We start from the raw sequence: 24,953 nt of genomic DNA on the forward strand, positions 1-24,953 counted from the left end.
GACAGATGCAAGAATAGTTCAATCCCGATTGGCTTATTTTTTTAAATTTATTATATTGTCAGCTTTGTTCGGGTATTTTCCCATGTCATTATAGTTGTGCTTTTAAAGTTGTAGCAACGTTTCGGCAGAATCTCATCTGCCATCATCAGGCTTCTGTATTCAATACAGAATATTCAATATATATGTTTATATATATTTGTTTTCGTAGATTTTCACGGGTACAGGTATGTAGGTCTAGGTGTGTTCAGGTCTTTTCCCGTGTAAGATTAAGAGTATCTTGGCGACGTTTCGGCGGTCCCACTCGCCATCCTCAGGCTGGTGCTTTCGGCTTCGTGCCAGTGCAAGCAGTGTGTGATCGGAGCTGCCGTCTCTCTATAAATACTGGTGGTGGGGGCTGGTGTGCTGGGCTAGTTGGCTGCACTGCTGCCTCTGGACTGGTTGATGGAGTTGATGTTGGTATAATGGCCTTGTGAGTTTTGTTGTGGAGATCTCCTGGATCTTGTGCTGTAATCTCCTGGGTCGTTTGTTTTGTAGTGATCTTTTTTCCATTAGCCTCTCATGTTTTAACGGCTTGGGTAATGGGTTGTGTGATGGGCTTGCAAGTTCTTTTGTTGTGGTATCCTGGGTCCTGCGTTGTAATCTCCTGGGTCGTTTGTGTTTTGATCTCTTTTCCATTAGCCTCCTATGTAACAACGGCTTGGGTAATGGGTTGTGTGATGACCTTGTGAGACTTATTGCTGTGGTATCCTTGGTCTTGTGCTGTGATATCATGGGTCATTTGCTGTGTTGCAACTTATTGGGTTCTTGTGGTGTAATTTCCTGAGTTTTCTGATGTGATATCCTGAGCGGGTGGCTGTGATGTAGCATTCTGGGTTTTAGTCTGGCTTCAAGTTTGGGGTCTGGGCGTTCTTGGCGTGTGTCAGCTTGTTTGGTTTTGGGGTCGAGGGGTGTGACAGCTGGCGAGGCAGCCGTGGTCTGTTTTCTGGATGGTGGTTGTCCTTTGTTTATAGGATGGGCTTGGGCCTGGGTCTGATGAGGGGGATTGGCGGTGGTGTCCCGTATTGTTTCGGGTCTGGTGTTGGTTTTCGTGGCTGGGACTCGTTCGTTGGTGAGGGCTAGCCTCCAGATGTCTGGTAGGCGGGAGATATCGTCCCATCTATTCATGTTATGGGGGTGTTTCTCTATCTCGATGGTTTCCCTGATTATTCTCTTGCTGGAGTGTTTTCTTCTCTTCTGACTGCGTTTTTGTGTTCTATGATGCGTGCATTTATTCTCCTGTTGGTTTGTCCAATGTATGTGGCTGGGCAATTGTTGCGTGGTCTTTCATAAACTCCTTGGTTTTCTAGCTGGATCTTGTCTTTGGGGTTTCTTGTACATTGGACAAACCAACAGGAGAATAAATGCATGCATCGCAGAACACAAAAACACAGTTAGAAGAGAAGAAAATACTTCCTCCCTCTTCCAGCACCTTAAAGCCACAGGACATGAAATTAATTTTGAAGGAACTAAATTAATATCCAACACTGAACACTCCAGCAAGAGAATAATCAGGGAAGCCAACGCATCCTAAAAAGAACAGAATTGGCCCTAATTAGAAATGAACTTCACACAAAAAGATTCCTCCTAGACCAAATCAACAAAGATCTCCTCACACTTCACCTCAGACTCAGCAACAAGATTCACCCCGCACTTTGGGACAATCCAAACAACTCGCTGTCTGGAGAGCCGAAACACAGACCACCCTCAAGACAGACACACACACCAACAAACACAGAAAACTACAACAACGCCAGAAACAAACTCCTCCCCCCTCACAGCCACACATGAAACAAACAGTGTACAACATCTCAGACAAGATCCTCACCGAAACCAATGTCCTTTCGAAAGGATTCAACTTTGCTGTCGCTCCCAAACACCCCCCCACAGAAACCATTATATGCGGAGTTGAAACCAGCCTGACCAAAACCAACCCTGATGATGCTAACAGAATCAGACTCGAAATCACCAACATCCTCTGCACCAGCAAACCACCCAAAAGCAACTTATCCAAAGAAGAACAAACTGTACTACTTAACCTGAAAGAAGACACCAGCATGATAATCCTACCAGCAGACAAGGGCAACGCGACAGTGGTTATGAACACATCTGGCTACCAAACCAAGTTAACCAACCTACTCCAAGACACCACATACAAACCCTAAACACAGATCCCACCACCTATCTAGAAAAAAACCACCAGATCCAAAATAAAAGCCTCCCCCATTAGCGAAGAAATCCAGCAAAGAATCATACCCAGAGAGAAATCATCCAGATGCCCTAAGCTTTATGGTCTCCCCAAGATACACAAAGAAGGAACCCCACTTAGACCAATAGTCAGCTCCATAGGCTCACCTCTACAAAACCTAGCCAAATTTCTCACCAAACAACTACAGCCCTATGCAGAATCCATCAACTCACACGTAAGAAACTCATTCCAGTTCATTGAGATCATAAAGAAACAAAACTTACAGCCCAGCGACCTACAAGTGAGCTTCGATGTCATATCCCTCTTCACCCAAGTGCCTATAAAAGAAGCCTTGACAGCCATCCAAAACAAATACAACCAAGCACATCCTAGATCTGACCAACCACTTCCTATCCAATACATACTTCACCTACAACGGACAAAAATACAAACAAATAGAAGGAGCACCCATGAGATCACCCCTCTCACCTGTCATTGAAAACCTCCACATGGAACACTTTGAAACACAAGTTCTAGAAAAATATGATCACAAACCCAAACTCTGGCTCAGATACGTAGATGACACCTTCATAATCTGGCCACACGGGAAAGAAAAACTGAACAACTTCGTCACACACCTCAACAGCCTACACCCCAAAATACAATTCACCATGGAAACAGAAGCTAACAATCAACTTCCCTTCCTAGATGTCTTAGTACAGTGATCCCCAACCTTTTTGACGCCGCGCCCGGTACCGGCATCAGCTGGGCGCCGCGGCCCGGTACCGGCATCAGCTGGGCGCCGCGGCCCGGTACCGGCATCAACTGGGCGCTGCCATCTTTTTCCGGTGACCTCACCGGAAGCACTTTTCGTCAAAAAGATGGCGGCGCCAGCGCTTCGGTGAGCTTTTTCGGGTAGAAATGGCTTTCTGCCCAGAAAAGCTCACCGGAGCGCTGGCGCCGCCATCTTTTTGATGAAAAGTGCTTCCGATGAGCTTTACCGGAAAAGCTCACGGGAGCTAGCGCCGCCATCTTTTTGATGAAAAGTGCTTCCGGTGAGCTTTCTACCCGGAAAAACTCACCGGAAGCACTTTTTACCAAAAAGATGGCGGCGCCAGCAACCAGCGGCCCGGTAAGACTTGTTCCGCGGACCGGGACCGGTCCGCGGATCGCGGTTGGGGACCCCTGTCTTAGTATACAAAAAATCCAATGGCTCCCTAGGACACACCATCTATCAGAAGAAAACACATACAAACCGCTATCTACACGCACTCTCACACCACCACCCAGCACAGATCAATTCCGTAGCCGAGACACTCATCTCCAGAACAAAATGCTTAGCCGACCTAACAACACCTAAAAACCGAACTACACACTCTCACTAACGTACTAACAGCCAATGGATTCCAAAGAAAGAAGATTACCCACCTAATCCAAAAAGAAACCCCAACCAAGCCCTCCTCCCATATATAAAAGGCACTACAGACAAAATCAGCAAGATCCTCCAAAAACACAACATTAAAACAGCATTCTGCACAAACAGAAAAATATCCACCATCCTAAGAAACCCTAAAGACAGAATCGAGTTAGAAAACCAAGGAGTATACGAAATCCCATGCACCGCCTGTCCCACCACATACATCGGACAAACCAACAGAAGAATAAGTGCACGCATTGAAGAACACAAGAACTCAATCAAAAAAGAAGAACCGATCTCTTCCCTGGTCCAACACCTCAAAGCCACAGGACATGAGATTGACTTTAAAAATACCAGAACTATCACCAAAACTGAACAAACACTTCAACAACAGAATAATCAGAGAAGCCATAGAGATAGAAAAACGCCCACACAGCATGAATAAACGAGATGATACCTCACGCCTACCAGCCATTTGGAAACCCGCCCCTCATTAACAAACGAGTACCTAACATGAAGAATGACACGAGACCCACACACACGAGGGCCACACAAGATGCTACCACCACACTTCCACATAGAAAGCAGACTCACACCCACACAGATGATGAAACACGACCACGGACCAGAAGCCGTACGGCAGCTGCATCACTACCCGCTTCAAACCCCTCTGACCCATACATGAAGCGAACAGACGCCCACCATGAAGATGTGGCACGACCACGAACGCGAAGCCAAACAACAGGATCACAGCTCACCAGCTCAAATCCCCTGGCAACTAAGACTAACCTGAGCACAACCAAGCCCCCACCTGAAGAGAACACACCCCCAGTCAGTCAGAACACAGCCAAACCCCCAACCAATGAGAACACAGCCAAACCCCCAACCAATGAGAACACACCCCCACCCAATCAGAACACAGCCAAGCTCCCACCCAATCAAGTCACACCCCCACTAGCAGTTGAAAGGAAGAAGCAGCTGCAAGCTCACATTACTCCAAGAAGCACAAAGCCGAAGACACAAGCCTGAAGATGACGAATGAGACTTTGTCGAAACGTCGCCAAGATACTTCCATTATATATATATACACAATACAGAAGCCTGATGATGGCAGATGAGATTCTGCCGAAACGTTGCTACAATTTTAAAAGCACAACCACAATGACGTGGGAAAATACCCGAACAAAGCTGAATACCATACATGGTATGGTTTTCTTAAGAAAACATATATAAAATTATATATATATATAATTTATATCCTGTCTTTCTTGTACCTGTACTTATGATTACACAGCATGAGGAAAAACAGTAAAACCAATACAAGGGGACGTGGTTTTTAAAAGTTACCAAGAAGAATTACACCATAAAGGTGAGAAAGTAGAACACATAAATATCAGATAAAATTTATAGACTGTCTGATTAAGTCAAGTCTTAACAAAGCAGTGAAAGACCATCGGGGAAAGTGCCAGTACTGAAAATGCTCTTATGAGATCCCTTTCAATGTTTCCATGTTTTTGTTACTCCTCGAATAAAACAACCAATCTAAAGACTGGTGTTCTCACAATGCTATGATTATCCTAAATTTATATAACTAAACAATACTGTGGATACAAAGATATATATCCTTCCTTGCAGCCTATCTGTATACCAAGGTTAATCGCAAAGAGATCTTAGATTCTTCAGGGTTTGTTTGTATTCTGGATGTTTATATGCATGGAAATATAAAGGATTAAGGAGCAGAAGATTATTTTTCAAATCACAGATTACCTTCCTCCTCCCAGAAAGAGGAGTCCCAGAGCCATATGGTGTGCCATATGAAATCCATAGTTCATTTCTCCACCAGTCTTCTTGTGTAGAAAACGACAGAGCTGAAGGACCTTCAGGTTCCCAGATCCTGCCATCACCATTGCAAGGGAAAGCAATACCACACTCAGACAAGTCTCTAGATTATAGTGTCCAGCCTAAGAAATATGGAAGAGATTGTTTTTTTATACCTACTTTTGCACATTCTAAATATGCTTCTAAGCTGCAAGATTGCAATCTTTAGAGAAACTAATTTTAGCAAATGACAGACTATATAAAGCACACCAACTTCCGCAATACTTACTTTGAAAAAGAAATCATTTATACCAATAATAAGCAACCCACATCCTGTACCTAGGCACCCAAACCCGGTGCCCAGAATCACTCCATCATCATTCAGTGGGAAAATACTGATTTTTAACAGTCAGGTATTTTTTCGTGGATGCAAATCAAGCTTTGTATTAAATGTTAAAGTTCTTCCCCATCACCTAAACACTGAAAGAAACAAGCTGAAAATCTACTCCCCCCCCTCCAATAAAGTTACCCTATTACAGTCATATAACTACAGCCCCTGACCGGTAAACATAATAAAAACACCATTAAGTAATAAAGTAAATGCTCCAACACTGGAAGTTTTTAAGAAGAAATCGGATAACCATTTGTCTGAAATGGTCTAGGGTTTCCTGCCTAAGCAAGAGATTGGACTAGAAGACCTCGAAGGTCCCTTCCAACTCTGTTATTCCATTCTAAGTCCACCAGCTCCCAGCCAACAAAAAATGTCCATCGCAATCTAAGCAGAGCAGCTAAAAGACAAATTGTCTCTACTAGTAATCATCAAGGGATTTGTGCTGCCAATTATTTAAGACTAGAAATATTAGTAGTTATAAAATTAACTACTAAAATTAAGAACCGTTGGGGGAGTGGGGGGAGAATGAATGGATATTATTTTTGAGAGGAGTATGAATTCCTACCAGCCTGATAAATCTCAAATGCTGTCCAGTCTCTTCTTAAAAACCTCCAGTGATGAAGCACCCACAACCTCTTGAAGGCTAACAGTCCCACCGGTTAATTGTCGTCACTGTTAGGAAATTTCTCGTTAATTCCAGGTTGCTTCTCTCTTTGATTAGTTTCCATCCATTGTATCTTGTCCTGCCCTCTGGTGCTTTGGAGAATACGCTGACCCCCCTCTTCTTTGTGGCAGCCCCTCAAATTCTGAAATACTGCTATCATGTCACACCTCGTCCTTCTTTCCTCTAGTCTAGACTAACTATACCCAGTTCTTGCAACTGTTCTTCATGTTTTCGTTTCCAGGCGTTTAATTGTCCTAGTTGCTAATAATAATGCATCCTAAATGCATTATTTTCATTTCTCCTGCCTCTTACCCCCCCAACTAGGAGTTGCTTTATATGGCATCTGGTTCTACTGTATGTCTAGTAGATCTCAACATTTCTTTACTATGATTATCCTGTATAACAAGGCTTTCCTAATAATTTGATAGAATCCCCAAAGTTATTTTCCCTACTAAAATGGAGGAACGGTGTTATTAATAATGTTAAGACACAAAATTCTCTCTTTCGTAGTATATGGCTTACACCGTATCTAATTTAAAAATCTGATTCTTTCCAGAAAGAATATATGGTTTTTTGCATTCATATTACTGAAGCAACTTGTGTAGTTTATTATTACTAGTATTTTAAGTATGTATGCATGGACATGGAAAGATAAGGCAACATAGAATTTTCTGTGAGCTAGTTTGATGATCTAATAAACCACAATCAATTTAAACAAGAATGCTAGTATAAAACTTCACTTTTACTAATACCATAATGAATTTTTTAAAACTTACAATAGAAGCTGTAGCTGACGATAAACACTTCATGAAGTCTTTTGCAAATGCAAACTAGAAAGAGAAATTCAAGATGAGCAAATATATTATGGCAATGAAAAAAACAAAAGCATAGAATGGAAAGAGAACTGAGAGATTCCAGTCATGCAAACTAGACCTTCTGCTACAGTGCTACCCATAAGGAATTTCCCCTCTTTCATAGAATCAGTGTTAAATATATTTGAGGTTCATCTAGCTAAGGCAAGAATCTCTATCAGGCAAATGAAGAATGTCTTCTCATTTATGGTCCCAGTCTCATGAAATTCTCTAAAATACAAACATTCAGCTGCACAATATTGTATGCTACATTTTGTAGTGTTGTGTTTTTAAATACACTGAAAGATAAGCATTGTCATTTCTACTCCATTTAAATTGTTGTCTGATAGTTAAGGAACAGATTATTATGTTAGCTAGCTGTCCAGCAGTACAGCTAGTTAAAATACTAATTCCACCTTCCCCAACTCAGTGTTGTCCAGAAGTTCTGGCTTGGAATTTCCACTATCCCTAGACAGCAACAAGAATTTGACTGGGGAAAAGTGAAATAACTGATCATTGGGGAAAGACTCTGGGGAGAGTCAAAGAGAGAAGAGTTTAAAAGAAGGCAACTGTATTGCTATAGAATAATGCTATGTATTAAGAAAAACAGATGTGCACAGTATCTTTTTATCTAAGTTAACTAGCAAAAACTCAGGGATCAAAAGTTGATGAAAAATCAAGCAAATTAATACTAGAAATATTTCCTTAAGAAAACCCTCAAACTTTTCTTGAAAAGAGTTACATATAGATTTATTTGCTGTGACTTTTAAAAATATTGTTTCAAATAAGCTAAAAATATCAGTGAGCATTTGTCCCAGTCATGAGACGCCCAAAACACTACCATTACTTTAGTCATGAGCTAAAAGAGGGCTCCCTTGTTCTACTCTCTTCAACTTTCATGCATGCTGACATTAGATTTCCACAGGTATCCTTGCATTCATGAAGCCTGACATGGCTCATTTGTCTTTCAACCAAATGGAAACAGGGTTTTTCGAATCATAGTAAGGTACTCTGAACTTGCAAAATGTCCCAGCTGCACAGATCACATCAAACACTAATTAGCTATTAATCTACTTACCAAACAGTTAAATGCGGCCAGATTTTCTGAACCAGCAAATCGAAAACCCAGGGACAAACAGGAACCAGCAATGATATAGACATGAGCCTGCCTAGAAAGAAACACTTAATATAAATGTTTTTGAAATATTCTGAAGGATAAATTATAGTGCCCTGCATTTCCTCAATTGTTAAAAAAGAGAGGGGAAACAGCAATGGCTCCAGATCCTTCTGCAGTAGGTAAGCTGCATTCTCTTAAATTCTGGAGCGGCATACTTAAGGCATGAATTAAGTCTCTGAGGAAATGCCTTGAAATAACTTAGCTTAGTGACTATTGAATCAGACAAGATCTTCCATTATGCCTTTTTTTATATAGTTAATAGCAATAGCACTTAGCAATATACTGCTTTAATAGTGCTTTACAGCCCTCTCTAAGCGGTTTACAGAGTCAGCATATTGCCCCCAACAACCTGGGTCCTCATTTTACCCACCTCGGAAGGATGGAAGGCTGAGTCAACCTGGAGCTTGGTGGGATTTGAACTGCCAAATTGTAGGCAGCTGGCTGCAGACATAGCTTGCAGTACTGCACTCTAACCACTGCACCACAGAGGCTCCAATCCTGGTTTTCCAAAGAAGGAGAAATGGAATGAAGACTGGTCCAGGAAGAAAACAACAAAATGAAATATTGAGAGCCATCTAGCTCCCTTTTCATTACTCTATGAGTCTTCCTGGACCAACTGCATTAATTTCATCTAATGCAAATTTAGAAACAGAGGTCCTAAACAAAGAGGTTGAAAAATATTTCCTACTACTGCAAAGAATCACTTAAGAGATGTATCCACTTTCTCTACACCTCCTTCTTGTTTACTACTTACTGCAGTTCTGTTTGCTTAGAAAGTAGCTGAGTCATACACAGACTGTTGTTTCCAAAGATATGAATCTGATTTGTTTTAAAAGCCATCTTCAAACAGATTCATTGAAATACTAGATTAATGGCCACCGGCCACCTCTCTTTTTAACAGGTTTGGATTTTACAAATCCCATCAGGTCCCAAAGTACCAATCTACCCTCATCTTCAAATTAAATGCATTCTATTAAATGATATGCAATCTACTAGGTTTCTTATGAACCGGTTTGTTGCATCCAATGAGAAATGTGAAAGTAAACAAGCAATTTGGGGATTCACACAAGTCGTCGTCTCAATTATCAGATGTACTGCAGAAACCTCCGATTTGAACTGGGAGACCTTTCCAGCTGTATTATGAGACGAAGCCAGAAATCAGCATTTTTCTCTACTCAGTAATAACATTTGAAAAGTATCATAATAATTTAATACTTGAAAAGTATAATGATTACAATGTAGGAGAAGGAGTGGCGAAGCCTGAGGGTGTGTTAAAAGAGGAATTAGCCTAGAGTCTCTATGTTGCCACAAGCAGGGGAGATGTCCTTGGGATATGCATTGATAGTTGATATAGCTAACATCAACAGATGGGAAAGCCTAATGTAGGGCAAAATGCCAACTCCATGTATTATTCTCTTCCAGAAATTCAACAAACAGAAATACCTGTATATAATCATCTCCAAAGGTACCTCCTCATATTATATTTGCAATATAATAAGTGCTGCCCTCTATTTCATCCACATGGCATCACTAGTCCGATTTCAAAAACAGGACTAGTATATATTTTCAAGTTTCTGGCATTTACAGTCACTTTGTAGCAATTTTTACATAGAAATGAATGTGTATAGAGCCGTAGTGGCACAGTAGTTAGAATGCAATATTGCAGGTTGACTCTACCCACTGCCAGGAGTTCAATCCTACCCAGTTCAAGGTTGACTCAGCCTTCCATCCTACTGAAGTCAGTAAAATGAGGACCCAGATTGTTGGGAGAATTAGACTGATTCTGTAAACCACTTAGAATGTGCTGTGACGCACTATGAAGTGGTATATATGTCTTATTGCTATTATTATAAGCCTGAGAGCTGTCCTTTATTTCAGATGCTTAAGGATTCTACAAGAGTGAGCACGATGACTTACGCCAAGGTCTCCAAATTAAGATCTTCCGATGATGGCATCTCAGTTGCATGAAGGGAGACACTGTTCTCTCTCACAATCTGTGGAAATGTAATAACTGCAATTGGTGACTCAATTTTACAAAAGGCATCCGCAGTCTTAAATTAATCTTTTATTACAAAGGACACAATCGACCAGCCTTCTGTGGCTGGGAGAGATGGTACATATTGCAATGCAATATATTGGGAAGTTACCAGATTGTCAAGGGCAAGGGTGGAAGCAATTTTCACAGATTCACTCTTTCCTGTCCTACCACAGAACATCCTCTACAAGAAAGGTTCTCTGAACCTAAAAATCACATTCTCTCATTGCTGCCACCTTGAGTTCCGTTTAGGAAGGGTTCTGGATAATGCAAGCAACATAGCCTGGGACTTGTTATTTCCAACTAAATTATTAAGCTACAGGGGGGAAAAAGATGGGCAGGTTTCTCAGATTTCTAGAAGTTTGACTTCTGAAAGAACCACACACATTTTATTCAATTTATGAACTGTTTATCAAGATGGGAATAAAGTGAGATTCTCAGCATCTTGCAAGTCTACATTATAGAGTCACAATCACAATAGGATCTTATGTACAATCCTGCCTAACTGACTCCATATAAGAAAAGTGACTTTCAGTCTACGCTGAAAGAAATTCTGGTGTTTCTTGGGAGATTAATAGACACTGTACAATTGTTGCCCAGATAAGTTTGTCCGCTTGCTAGCTTTATATCCAGTCATTTATTCAGTACCCCAAGGCAACACATAAAGCTCTCCATCCTCTCATTTTATTCATAAAAACTTTCTTGGGTAGATTTGGCCAGGAGAGATTGACTTAAAGTGACCTAGACACCTTCCCTGGTTGAGAATTGACCAGAAGCTGTGTCTCCGAAATACCCATCACACATTTTAATTATTTCACCACACTGTTACTCTAAATATTCTGCAAGGGACAGCCACATAGGCTTTTCTAAAATGCACTTTAGTATATGCATACAGTATATTCAGCTAAGACCTAAAGAAGCTGAATATCTTTTCACACAAACTAACTAAATGCCATGGAATATTCCTACCCTCCTATTCATTTGTTAGTGCCACATGCTAAATAAAAAAATTCATTTGTAATAGATTGAGGTTCAGAAGTAGCTAGTCATGATCTAGGGACACAAGTGGACAAAGTGTTCTTGGAAGGCAGAATATGTTGATTATATGTAACAAGCATATTGAAAAGCAGCAACTTACTTGTGGCACATTGCTGTCAATCCACTTTGAACTGGGCATTATATCATCCCACAAAATCAAGCATCGAGCAAGTGTCTTCAAGCAAGAAAAATGACAATCAAGAGGGTTAAAAATTAAGTTATGATAATGAGGTCAGAAACTAAAGTGATTTAAGAAATCAGAAAAAAAAATCTATTAGAATGATATATACAATCCACCTATCCTTGAGCTCTCGGAGCAGATTACAGGTGTTACATTCTGTCATGTTCCCATGTACAGAGTGTTACATTATTTTCAGACTCACACATATATACACCTTGGAACAGGGAGAAATACCTCTTAATTTTGCACAGTGTATATCCTATTTGCTGTTTTCAGTTACATCGACCACTAGGAGACAAGCATTACATAATCAGTTTTTGTCCTATTTGGGATTTATTAGATATAAGAAGCCAAATGTTATTCTTTCGACTTCAATTCTCTACTGGAAAACTGAACCCATGAATTCCAAGCAGTACAAAACCAGTAACATGATATCTGTCTCCTGGTGGTCAATGTAACTGAAGAAATCAACATGTAATCAACTCGTTGAAAAGTGAGAGAATACTCATTTTATATTTATAAATGAAAAATGCCTCTTTGAACATATGCTATTTTAGTGTTTCATTTTGTAAATTACAGAGAGTCATGTTAATCTACGGTAGTCCCAAATCAGGAGTCATCTGATAACATCTTTCTAGGCTCACACACTTAATTAAAAGGCATACATTTTTGTGAAATATACCTTGGATCCCAAAAGTTTATGACATTTAATAAGTTAGTTTAAAACTATGTTACCACATTTCTGAATTTTATGGATTGATCATTTTTAATTAGCAAATGTGAGTTGTTATTCTATTTCTACCAAATCATAATCAGGTTTTTTAGTCAAAAATGATACAAGATACGTCTGGCTAAATTTAATCCTTTATTAGAATAAATTGATTTCTGTGCTTCTTTTCTCACTGTGGGGAAATATCAAACTGTCAGGAATTATCTAGCAATATTTGGAAGAAAATAATTAAGATAAAATTGCCAACATCTTTGTGGGGAGGCTTTTTTTAAATGTTTATGGTTAAAAAATTTTTAGACACACTTCTGTCATTGCCAGCATAAAAATTTAAAACCAGCAATGAGCCCTTCTTAAGTTTAATTTAAGTATATCTCAAATTTGAGCATAAACCTCACAGAAAGAACAGTGGGGGATGCCAATCACAGCCTAATGGTGTTTGTAGTGACACAGATGGATCCATCGTAATTTTGCCAAGCAGATTAGGTCATAGAAATACGTTTTGCATTTTGGAGTACAATATACACGATGCTTTATTTTTCAGGCAACAGCTTTCTTAGATTCAACTAAGCCGTGCGATTCTATCAGATTTAAATTTATGTTGCTGAAAAACTTAAAGGGATGATTTCATAAATGGTATGAACTGTACTGAGTCACATGGACTATGAATATAAAATATTGCAGACTTGTGGTACTTTGCTGCCTATTACCTCTGTTAGCCATAGCAAGTCTTGCATGTAAAACACAAAATGAGCTGAACTGTGGCAGGATGGAACTCTGTGCTTTTAATTACATCATCAGTAAAAAGCCTACAGAGGAACACTGGAATGAGTGATTGAACTACCTGGCAAGATAATCTATAGCACATTTAAACAGATTTGATATAACAGTGCACACTAACTTTGTTTTGAGCTGCTTCCTTTCCTAATAGAATAAAGGCAAACTATAAACATACCCTCAGTAAAAGGAATTCTGGTTTTACAAAGTCCAACAAATACATTGTGTCTGGAGCACAAAGCCAATCAGCAATCGACCTAACAAAATATAAGATAAAAGCAGAATTGTAAATTAAAGTAGCTTGCCTAATGAAGCATGGGAAAATGCTTCAATGCATCTTAAGTGGAAGCATCTTAAGTGGCTGAGTTTGCTATGGCTATATGGTATATATTTTTCCTTTATCTCCCAGATCCACTACCCAGCTACTACAGTCCTTGCACATTAAGAAAGATACAATGGGGTCAATGCTTCTTGCTCAGCCTGAATTGCAAATTTTTCTTATATTTACTAAATGCTAAAGCCTCAAGGGCCCACGCGCCCGGCCGGGCAGCTGGGCCGCGTTCCGGTAGTGGGCCGCATCTTTAAAACCCACATCCGGTTCAGGGCGCTAGCGCTGAGCTTTGGCAGTGGCTTTCACCCGAAGCCAAGGCCGCCTCTTTTGAAAATTGTTTTAGAAAGGGGGCGCCAGCAACCAGCGGCCTAAGGTTGTTCAGTCTGGCCGGCGGGGTTGGGACCTCTAACATATCCCAGAGAGAACTCTCTGAAGGGGGAACTACCCTTAAGCATTAAGCATTCATACTTTAAATTACCATTTTAACGAAAATGTAAGTGCTTCAAAATGCTAATTTGATACTAGTATACAGTAAACAATGGAAATGCTGTATAAAGGAACGCTTTAGGCAAATCCTGTACTGCACTCTTTCACCATCTACAGCTTTCACACAATCCCAGGGAAAAAAAGATTGCTACTTTAAAAAGTTGCTTGAGCAATAGCATGCTCTGAAGCAGAGCTGTGAAATTGAATCTAACCAATGCAGTTAACCATTCATGCTTAAAGGTAACTAGGATAGGAACAAATAGACTTGGGAAGAGTAACATGACTATTTTTTCCTAAGACCTAAAAGTTTGTACTATTGTAGTTTGCTATAATCTAAACACAAGACTACCCTCTGATCCTAAGTGTGCCATACATTGTATTTAACCATATCTCCTAGCCTCATACCTGTTGTTGGTCTTGAGATAGATCATAGCTAATGCCAAAGTTGCACCTGGGCAAGTTACATCCACGTTTATAGTATCTCCTTCCTGTTAATAAAACATACATTCAGTTTAAATCCTATACTGATGGATGGATACTGCAAATATCTATGGATGAGGGATACTTTCATTTAGTGTGCTATGAACAAATTTACATTTCCTAATTCAATATGAGAACCATATTCTTTACTTTTCCATGAAGTCTATGAAGCAGTTCTCAAGTCAAAACTGCATACTGTAATTAGGTGTTTGCAAAAAATGTGTGTGATGTAATACTGCATTGAAAATTAAATGTGCAACATGTTTATAGGATTACAGGAACAGAATCTTGCAATTTTACATGTGCCTTCCCACTCTCTGCTTTTATCCTAAAGAGAACTAGGGAAGAAGAGTCACTTTTTCAAGCTTTATTCTTGCTTTGGACTCAGGTTTCTCTTATCTGGAGGTTGCTGTTGTTGCAACTCTTTCTCCTATTCTTCGAGATTATTCTCAGTGTCAATTACAGGAAGAATCTACCAAAGCTTAAAAAGCAAGGAAGATACTTGAGAAAGTTCCGTATTAAATATGGAACTGAGCTTTATAAGTAGTAATGTGGATGATCCAATGAAACTGTTTTGTGACATGTGCAAATAAATAAAGGCTCTAACTAACAAAAAGCAGAAATGGACAAAAAATTTATGTTGCCCATACTGCATATTCTCTGTAGTGTTAATGTCAGGTGATGTAGATATTACTTAGGTAAATAGATTTGATTCTCTGTAAGATACAATGTTGGAAAAATAAAAACAGTACCTTAATTTGATAGCTTGGAGATTTGTGTTTTTCACGGTGCACACCAGCCTGAAAACGCCGGTGGCCACCAACCATATATTGATAAAGCTGCTCCGGCACATTCAGATCAGACATGCCTATCAAATTGCTGCCATGCTGAGGAAGAAACTTGTGTTATTTACTTTCTGTACTCGGAAAAAATGTGATCCAATTCAACTCACGTATTTGCAGGGAAACTGAAATATGCAACTTGGTCAGCAAATTGGCATTTGCAGTTTCTGAAGGAAAATACAGCAAACAATTTGACATGACATAAAAAAGCACACTTACCCCAAGACAAACCATGCCCAAAGCTAAACCAGCAGCCAGTGAATAGGACTCTCTGTCAGTGCAATATTCCATTTCAGGACCTGGAGGACGCCCTGAATAAATATATACATAAATCCAACTATTAATCAACTTTTAAAATGAGTAAACTAACATTCCATTTTTATTCAATATATCTGAACTAAAAAGCTTAGACACAACTAATGGTCCTCAGATGTTGAGACCATTTTTTACATTTCAACTCATTTTGTAAGATAACTGGAACTAGCCAACATCTCTTTCAAAATCCTGGTAAAATGGGGAATCTTGAGTGTTTTATGCAAAGTACTTTGCCCCATATTAAGAACAAGAAACAATGATTACAAATAAATTAAGAACAAGCAAGGAAAACTACCAAGAACTAACGATGAGGGAAGAAAAATAGTGGAAATGGAAAAAGCAGCTAGGATGGAGCAAGGGATTTATATTTGGTAAGTCCCAGGAGGTGTGCTTTTGCTGCCGTGGCACCCACCTGATGGAATATCTCCCCCCCCCCCCACACACACACACACCAAGATTGGGTTAGCTTCATTCCTCTTGATATTCCAGAAGCTCCTCAAGAGCCCCTCAGCAGGCTTGGGGGTCCCAGGGAACCTGAGATATGTTTGGCTTCACTATGGAGGTGGATAATACACTCATTCTTTCACCGCCTGGGATTTGTGCACTTTTATTAACTTCTATTTTTAATGTTGACTTTTTATACATTTAAGCTGCTTTATGCCTGGTTTTATTAGATCCAGGCATGATATTGCCTGAAAAAAAGGGGCCGCCAGGGGGGTTGGGGGTGGGGGGGGGGGGGGGTTAACTTCTGTTTTGATGCGGCCCACCTTTTGTGGCCGCCCTTACTTTTAATGCTTGCCTTTATGAATGTTTTTTATTAGATCGTTGCACACATTCAGAGTCACTTCTCATGAGATAAGCAGCTACATATATTTGATTGATTGATAATTTAGTTAAGCATTCACCTCAGCCACTTTTTAAGAGTTTCCCTTGTCTTAGCTTAAGTTGTCACCTTTAGTAAGATAGCAGCACGTAAATCATTCAGACCATGGTTGCCTTGTGTAGAATACAGATCTAATCCCAACTGGCTTCCTCCTTACCTATTTCTGACAAGAGAACTTCAGCAGTATGCCTATGAGCTGTCCCTTGGTACACCAAGCCTATTCCTATCACAGCCGCCACTTGGACATTATGTGGAACATCCAGCTCGGTGGAAGTCGGAGGCAAAAGAGCCGGTATGTGGATACTGAGCAGCCGGGTGATAGACATATCCATTGTGCCCAACTTGGCAGCAGAAACGCCTAGCAACAGCCCAATGCTCATCATTTCATGACCCTGCCATTAGGGGGGAAAAAACATCTTGATCAGAAGCATGAATGAATTCAAAGCAATGCAGGCAGTCTTCGTTTAACATCTGCCTCGTTTATTGCTCGTTCACAGTTACATCGGTAAACTTTACAACCAATTATTGCATTTATAACATTTGCAGTAAAGCAAAGCTGATATAAGATCCTAAGCATAGTCATGATTTTACTCAGTGACTGCTTTGCTTAACAACTAACTTCCCAGTCCCAATTGTGGTTGCTAAATGAGGTCTATCTGTACACAAAAGCACACATACTGTGCATCATATACTCAAAATTAAAACTAACTGCAAAATGTTCTAAGCTTTTGAACATTTATATATCCTTGGGAGCAATGGGGATTCTTTGGTTCATGGGAAACATGCTCATGTATGGTGAAATAATCTCCACCAAAGAACTGTAGTTCTTTTGGCTGGAGAGATTTCTGATGGGGAAAGGCCACAATGGAAAGGAGGAGATCCACAAAAATCAGATATTGAAGAGATGTACTTTTACTATTACAAGCTACAACTGGAAACAACCTAAGAGCTTATTTTATGGGTTAGTGACATGGTTCTTAAACTGCACTGCAATTTATATTAACATTAATGATATATTAATAGTAGCTTACTACAACATCTGCTACAAATATAAAAACTGCTGTCAAAATTGCAGCATAGATAATTCTGTAAAAATTCATAAAAGCATTAATATTCAGTGTAATATATTTGTGAAGCTTGCATTAGGAACCATCATGTTACCATCAATACAAGAAAACTACCCACAGTACAGATTTGGCATTATAACTAATAATATAATTAAAACTGTATGACTAATGCAATGTCCATACCAATCACTACAGTGAATTAAATCATTAGGAAATCAACTATTCTGTTAATCAGTGGCCCTGTTCAGTTGTGAAGTGGCTTTTAGTGTGATAATCCTATCTATCTCAATATAAAGATGATAACATATATATTGACCCAAAGAAAACATTGTCTACCTCTTACTTTTGAATTATGGCCTCACCTTTGTTAAGTAGTCATGGATATTGAGAGTTGCAAGTTTTGTGAGATGGCCATTCAAACCCAGAGCCATGAGAAAGCCTGCGTATTCATTGGCAAGTTCAGCATTTTTGGGTTTGTTATAGACAATCCATGCAGAGTCTATTTGGGAAGCTGGAGCGATCTTCAACCCAGCAGCCACACCATTGTGAAAGTTTGCCCAGCAAGCCATATTAGGAGGCACATCAATGTTCCCACTGTTGAGATCCACTGTGGTATTCCTAGGGGGAGCCCGGCCTACATAGGAGGATTAAAAACAATTATTATTTTTTAAACAAGTGTAAAACAACAAAACAAGTTTTATAATTCTGTTGTTTTTTTTAGTACAATAGGGCTTCCAAAACGCTGATAGCAGCCCTTTACAAATTACTTTGAGAAATTCTGTTGAACACGAGGAGCTTCAGTGCTTCAAAAAATGCACTCCAAAACAAAGAAAATAATCCAAAGATTATTTAATACAAAGGGGAAATAAAAAGGAAAATCACAATTACAAATGCAAGATAGGAGAATGAAGGAATGTTAGATTAACTTTGAATAACAAAACAGGTTTGGATACAGGTTTTTTTCCCCATCCTACACATGCATAGTTCAGGAAGAGGCAGCATAAGAAGTACATCCTCCATGCATCACAAGATACAGTGTGGATATACAAGGGAGAACCTCCCAATTCTATAGGACAGCGGTGGCTAACCTTTTTGGGCTCCTGTGCCAAAAATTGTGCGTGCGCTTGCATGCTTGCACTCACGTGCCGGCACCCAGAAGACAATGCGCCCCCCCACACACACCCCCTACGCGCGCGCGCAATCCCACCCACCTACCCTCCACTGCCCCTTTACCTGCACTGTGCCTCACAGTTGATTTTCAGCCGGTTTGAGGCCTTTTTTGGCCTCCCAAAGGCTTGAGGAAGGCTTCTGCAGGCTTCTGCAAGCTTTGTAGGCAGAAAACTAGCCCCGTTTTGTCACTTCCTGATTTTCCGAAAATATTGGAAATGATGAAACGGGGTTAGTTTTCAGCCTACAAAGCTTGAAAAAGCCTGCAGAAACTTTCCTCAAGCCTTTGGGAGGCCGAAAAAGGCCTCAAACCAGCCGAAAATCAGCTGTGAGTCGCGCACATGCGCAGTGAGGTAAGTTTGCCTGCAGCTCGCATGCCGGCACAAATGGCTCTACGTGCCACCTGTGGCACGCATGTCATAGGTTCGCCATCACGGCTATAGGATATGAAACACCTCTCAGGTCCCAAAAGCAAGTAAACCATACGTAAACAAAATAGTTTTAGCAATTGATGTGGTGGTTGCTGTACCTGTCTTGGCTGGCACTCTCCCTCACAATGCATTCATCAGTTTAACATCTAAAGATCCTGGTTCATAAATACCCCTTTCCCCAAATGTACTGAAGGCTTAGGATGGACAAATGTGTGATAGCTAGTGGCTGCACTTAACATGGGGCTGGAGGCGGAGGGAGGCTAGCACTACAAAGTAAACAAAGCTGGAATTTGGGGTGTCCTTTAATAGGAAAATGCCTATTTTAGGCATCACGCTACAATTATCATTCCCTAACTAGCATGGTAAAATACTGTTGATAAAACACAATTTCAGCATAAGTAATTTCATGTCTTAACCCAAGCATGCATCAAACCTATGCATCACACTGCTGAATATACCTGTCAGGTTCAATTTGGGAATAGGCAACGGCTCCGTTGGAACTGGGTGGTAAGAAAACAAAGTAAACATCCCCCTTCCCAAAGGGAGAGCCATAGTTCTTTGACATAATTGTAGAAGCCTGTAACAGAAAAGAGGGTGTAAGCAACAATATTTAAAACAAATGGAAATATTTTAAGGACCAATTAATAACTATGGTGCAGGGCTGGGGGAGGGAGGTTGTGCTCTTAAGTTAGTGTTGACTCCTAGCAACTTCTCTGATGAGTCCCTGCAGTTTTCTTGGCAAAACAATTTCAGAAGTGGTTAGTCATCACCTGCTTCCTGGGATGTGAGAGTAACTGGCCCAAAGTCACTCAGGGGGCTTCATGCCTAAGGCAGGATTAGTCTCACAGTTTCCATCCTGATACTTTAATCACTACACCAAACTGGCTCTCAATAAATATGTTTCACAACGTATATAGGAACCAAAGTTCTTCCATTTAAAAATGCCTATTTTGTGAGCTGCTTTGGGAAAGTTGTTTTATAAATGGGAAAAGCAGCATATATATTTCTTTAAAAATTCAACAAATATGAATGAATAACAAGAGAATATAGTACAACTGTAAAAGAAGTTATTGGCTTAATTCAAATTATAACTGAGGTGCATCCAGTACTAAGCTTCATAAAAATATATATAGTCAGGAAATACTAATTTCATGACTATATGTTTATATTTTTATGAAACTGTTTCATGTTTCATTTTTACATTAAGGCCTTGAATAACTCTCCAAATATTTGCTAAAAGCTCAGTAGCATCTTCATTGGTTACCTCTATATATCTGAAAATATTCCAAATTCTATTCATTGATACCAACTGCTGCTTTCAATAGTGACTACCACTGATACATTATGGAAAGATGCTTATTTCAAAATCCCATTTTCAAGACCAAATTTTAAGAGTAATTTTTTTTAGTTTGTCAAATATCTTAAAAACATCAAATGACAACAAAGTTAGTGGAGTTTTAATCTACTGCATTTAGCATGTTTATATTATGCTCTGTTACATTATCCCACAACATGCTAGGCTAAAACAGGTTAATTTGGGATTCATTGTGCTGTGTGAACACTACTGGTGTCACTTCAGTGTATTTTTTATCTTCGTACATTAAAAGATGCTGTGACCTCAAGTTCACCCATTTCCTTCCTCAGACAAACTTTGGCAGTGGCCAAAATCATGTAGACAACCAAATCTCCCTGGGATAACAATTTACCCCATGCATAGGCAACACATTAACAAGGGAAGGAACACCTATGATCAGTCCTCCCAAGTCTGATTGGGAAGCTATCTGTTCCTTCTCCCTCTGCTTTCTGTCCCTCAAGATGCCCCCCCCCCCCATGTAAAAGCTATCATGAGTAGTAGTGGAAGTGGTTCAGCCACCATCCATCTCTTTCTTCACATTTTCTTATATCCCTGCAAGGATATAAGCCATAAAAAAAAACCCCAGAGAGCCTGAGCTTCCTAGGGTATCCCCATTATTCTGCTCTCATTGCATGTCACTGTTTCTGTTTTGGCAACAGGGAGGAAATGTAGATTGCCAGTCAGTGATGGCAATTTGAGAAGATAAGATTGCATAGTTTCCTTCCATTAATGGCAACAAAAACAGAGGTCTATTTTTTTGCCAATTAGTGGACTCTGTTGTCTTAAGCAGCCAAGGGAAAAAGTGGGAAGAACTACCTAACACTGCAAGGGCTGTAATTGCCATAGTGGAGGCATTTATGCAGTATCTTAGATAGGATGATGATTTACTCTGGCAAAAGTATGAGAACCAGTACTTCCCAGTATAATGTTCTGTAATGCAACAAAATACAGATCTTTGTACTTTGTATAAAGTATAGAAAATTTAAGGGGCAAATTTTTTTTTACCGGTTTTCTTTTTCTTCAATATATTCATGGTCACTGACTTCTGGCATCTGAACTACATTCACACGAACTGGATGGGCACTTTGTAGAAGCCTGCGCACCTCTTGCACTCTCAGGTCTTCGCTCCATATCAGTGACATCACTTCCTGGTTCATATCATTCATCCCATCATCTTCCTCCTCTGACTCCACGGTGGCAGGCATATCAGATGACAACATTTGCGGGTCAGACTGTGGAAAAGAAAGATTGTGTCATTCCCACTAGATGGACATGACCAAGGAATCAATTCCACAAAAAAGCTTACATCTACTTTTACTGAGATGAGCTATTACAACAGAAACTTGCAAATTTGATCACGATGTACCTCCTCATTCTTATTGTTCAGTGAATTAGGGAGACATCTGTCAGTTGCTTCCCAATATTATCTGGTTGTTCTGAACTTAAAAATAGCTACAGCCCTTTTTGCCTAGGCAATAGCTCCTGCATTACTCCATCAAGGTCATCTTATTTTCTAGAGATATGCACTTTGACTCTATCTTTGACTACAAGGATGCACAGTCAAATATTTGTGTGATCTTCTTTCCGGGAAAATTTAAGATTTATTTAAATGACAAAAAAACCTCTAAACAACATCATCAAATTATAGAACGCGGTACTTGAAAATGATTTTCTTGGTTTTGCTTTTTTGAAATTCAAGTACTTACTGCTTTACATTTTGGAAGGTTTCCCTCACGAGCCTGTTTGGAAAGATCTTGACGACCAATCAGAAGGCAGACTGCTTCCGGCCAATCAGAGGCAGGCTGTTGTCGACAGTGATAGATTGCGTCTCTGATAGGAAGAGCAACTCCAAAAGGCAAAGACTCCAGGTCTCTTAAAGTGAATCCTTTTTAGAGAGAGAATGGGAATCATTTCACATTCTGTAAATTCATATTTACAGAATATTCTATAAGTCCATTTAAAGCCCCAGGAACAAAGAGAGAAAATTTCCCACAGAACAGATCTGCAAAGGCTATTCTTAAGCTGGACATGCATATTTCTTGTATCCCATTATTGTCCCGTACCAAATTGGAATAACTAAACTATAAACTCTATTTTGGTCTATGACAACAATAGGCTATTTTACAAGCAGCAGTCTACCATTCAAACTGCCACTGGTTCACTAAAGCTACTGCCTGTTTCTAGCTTTATATATTAGCCATTTAAAAATGAAGTTTCCAGTCTCCAAATATATTTAGGAAGTCTAACATTGCATGTCAAACCTATTCAAATGTCTTTGGTTTGATGTACAAACTCCTTACTCTCTTACAAAACAAAACAAAACAGAAAAATAGAAGATCTCCTTACCTGCATTTGCCATCCAGACAACTAGTTTTTCTGCAAGACTAGAAGCAGATGGACTGTTCTTCATACTGCATGTGCTAACAAGGAAATAAATATAACTGATTCTTTTGACACCCAAAGATATATCTGCTGCACCCTCTCCCAACATGTTGCGCCTTCAAAAGGACCTCAATTCCCTACTTCTACTGTATTCTTGCCAGGTATTACTGAAGTCATAAAACAACATGTCTGGAATAAATAAAGTTCCCAGAAATTTACAAATGAGAAATAAGGGAAAGGCAAGTCAGGATGCTTGAAGAGAAAATGTTTACAAAAATTTCCAAGCACTTACAACTACTCTATGAATCTCCAGACATTGATAACTATGAAATCTGTGCTGCTGAAGAGAGCAGAAGGCAGATTTCTTCTAGCTTTGCTACTGTTATATAATAGATAGCTGATAAGAAGGGCTGTAACTACATGTCAGAATACACGATTTCAAGAAACCTTGAGTCCCAACACTTTTATTTAAAATTGCCTGAAAGGGGAGGGGGAACTTCCACAGGGATGGAGTCCTGCAAGCCAATCTAGAAAAATAAGGGCAAGATCCCTCTTCTTAGCAGTATACGTGAGTCTCAGTCTTTCTGTTCACCCTAACTCCTTCATTTTGCAGCCTTGCAGGGAAAAGAAGTACAGCATACAAAAATAGTGAAGGAAAGGGTGCAAAAATACAAGGGAGCCCCTTAAATATCCTTAGAGCTACATTCTTATGTTATTCATGAGAGCTAACAAATGGCAACACTCTTTCCTCCACCAAATAACATACCTAGATTCTTCCTGTTCAGTCTGCTGCTTTCGCTGTGCTAAAAGAGAAAAGGAGAAGCCATGGAAACGCAAGCACTCCTGTCTTTTTATAGCAAGGGGTGTTGCAACCGTAATAAGCAAAAACATCCATTTCAGAAACTGTGTAGCTCTGAAATTGTATTACCTGAAGTTATCCTGGACAAATAGTTGGAGGCTTCATTTGAAACAGCACTTTCATCACCAAGTATATACAATACAACGCTCTGCTCGGGAGAAAGTAATGCTGCATTACATAAGAGTCAGCAAATTCATCTTAGCAGGAAAAGAGATGAGCCAATAGTTGAGCTTAAAAGAATCTGGACATCTTTACTAAATATACATGAGGATGCACTTCTATATTCAAGGCCAAATTAGCCAGACTCAGTGGCAAATTTACACGAAGATATGAAGCAGCATTATTTAGATTCAGACTATTAATCTATTAAAATCAATATTATTTATAAGCAGTAACCATTCAGGACCTTAGAGTCTTTCTAATTCTGCATCTTCAGATCATTTCAGCTGGTAGTGCCAAGAGTATTATATGAAATCTGTACGTAAAACAAATGTTGCCAAAGGCAGGAGACACACTGTTGGGGAGTCGCATCCTGTTGCCATGGCATCAACTTCACAGCTCACATAATAGTGCTATAATTTAGGAAGGGTATCCATGCTAATACCTAAATTATGCTTCCAGAATTTTGGCTTCAGCACAACTGATGTAATGTTACTACTCAAAATCCTACTTCAAACAAATATACGTACAACTTTTTTGTTTGTTTTGTTAAGGAAAACAGGTGCATTTCTATATTAGGCATCAAAATTTAATAAATAAAATACATATTGAAATTCCAAATTCCAATATGTTATTCTCTCTCAAAGAATATAAAAAAAAACTATTTAAAGGTACATTATACTGTTTCCTAGTATGATTTGATTGCTTAATGTACCCTATGACTACTATTAAGTGTTGTACCTTATGATTCTTGACTCTTGATGGATGTATATTTTCTTTTATGTACACTGAGAGCATATGCACCAAGACAAATTCCTTGTGTGTCCAATCACACTTAGCCAATAAAGAATTCTATTCTATTCTATTCTATTCTATTCTATTCTATTCTATTCTGAA

General features: G+C 39.5%; 1 protein-coding gene across 3 annotated transcripts in view; it reads right to left on the minus strand.

Annotated features, from left to right (window-relative positions):
- ANAPC1 (anaphase promoting complex subunit 1) overlaps positions 1 to 24,953 on the minus strand; it is a 59,395-nt gene that overhangs the window by 11,445 nt on the left and 22,997 nt on the right. For all 3 annotated transcript variants that reach the window (XM_087962068.1, XM_087962066.1, XM_087962061.1), the window contains exons 22-38: positions 23,967 to 24,045; positions 23,805 to 23,841; positions 23,003 to 23,076; positions 22,363 to 22,541; positions 21,662 to 21,888; positions 19,761 to 19,879; positions 18,067 to 18,338; positions 16,795 to 17,029; positions 15,659 to 15,750; positions 15,350 to 15,484; positions 14,523 to 14,605; positions 13,479 to 13,557; positions 11,716 to 11,790; positions 10,460 to 10,536; positions 8,444 to 8,534; positions 7,291 to 7,344; positions 5,409 to 5,602 (exon numbers count right to left, since the gene is read on the minus strand). In XM_087962068.1, coding sequence (XP_087818194.1) covers positions 5,409 to 5,602; positions 7,291 to 7,344; positions 8,444 to 8,534; positions 10,460 to 10,536; positions 11,716 to 11,790; positions 13,479 to 13,557; positions 14,523 to 14,605; positions 15,350 to 15,484; positions 15,659 to 15,750; positions 16,795 to 17,029; positions 18,067 to 18,338; positions 19,761 to 19,879; positions 21,662 to 21,888; positions 22,363 to 22,541; positions 23,003 to 23,076; positions 23,805 to 23,841; positions 23,967 to 24,045 — 2,102 coding nt within the window. The remainder of the gene's footprint in view (positions 1 to 5,408; positions 5,603 to 7,290; positions 7,345 to 8,443; positions 8,535 to 10,459; positions 10,537 to 11,715; positions 11,791 to 13,478; positions 13,558 to 14,522; positions 14,606 to 15,349; positions 15,485 to 15,658; positions 15,751 to 16,794; positions 17,030 to 18,066; positions 18,339 to 19,760; positions 19,880 to 21,661; positions 21,889 to 22,362; positions 22,542 to 23,002; positions 23,077 to 23,804; positions 23,842 to 23,966; positions 24,046 to 24,953) is intronic.

This window comes from Notechis scutatus, chromosome 1, assembly GCF_049901735.1.
Source record: "Notechis scutatus isolate UNSWTSFEM ecotype Mainland chromosome 1, rNotScu1.2, whole genome shotgun sequence".
In the NCBI taxonomy this organism is placed as follows: Eukaryota; Metazoa; Chordata; class Lepidosauria; order Squamata; family Elapidae; genus Notechis; species Notechis scutatus.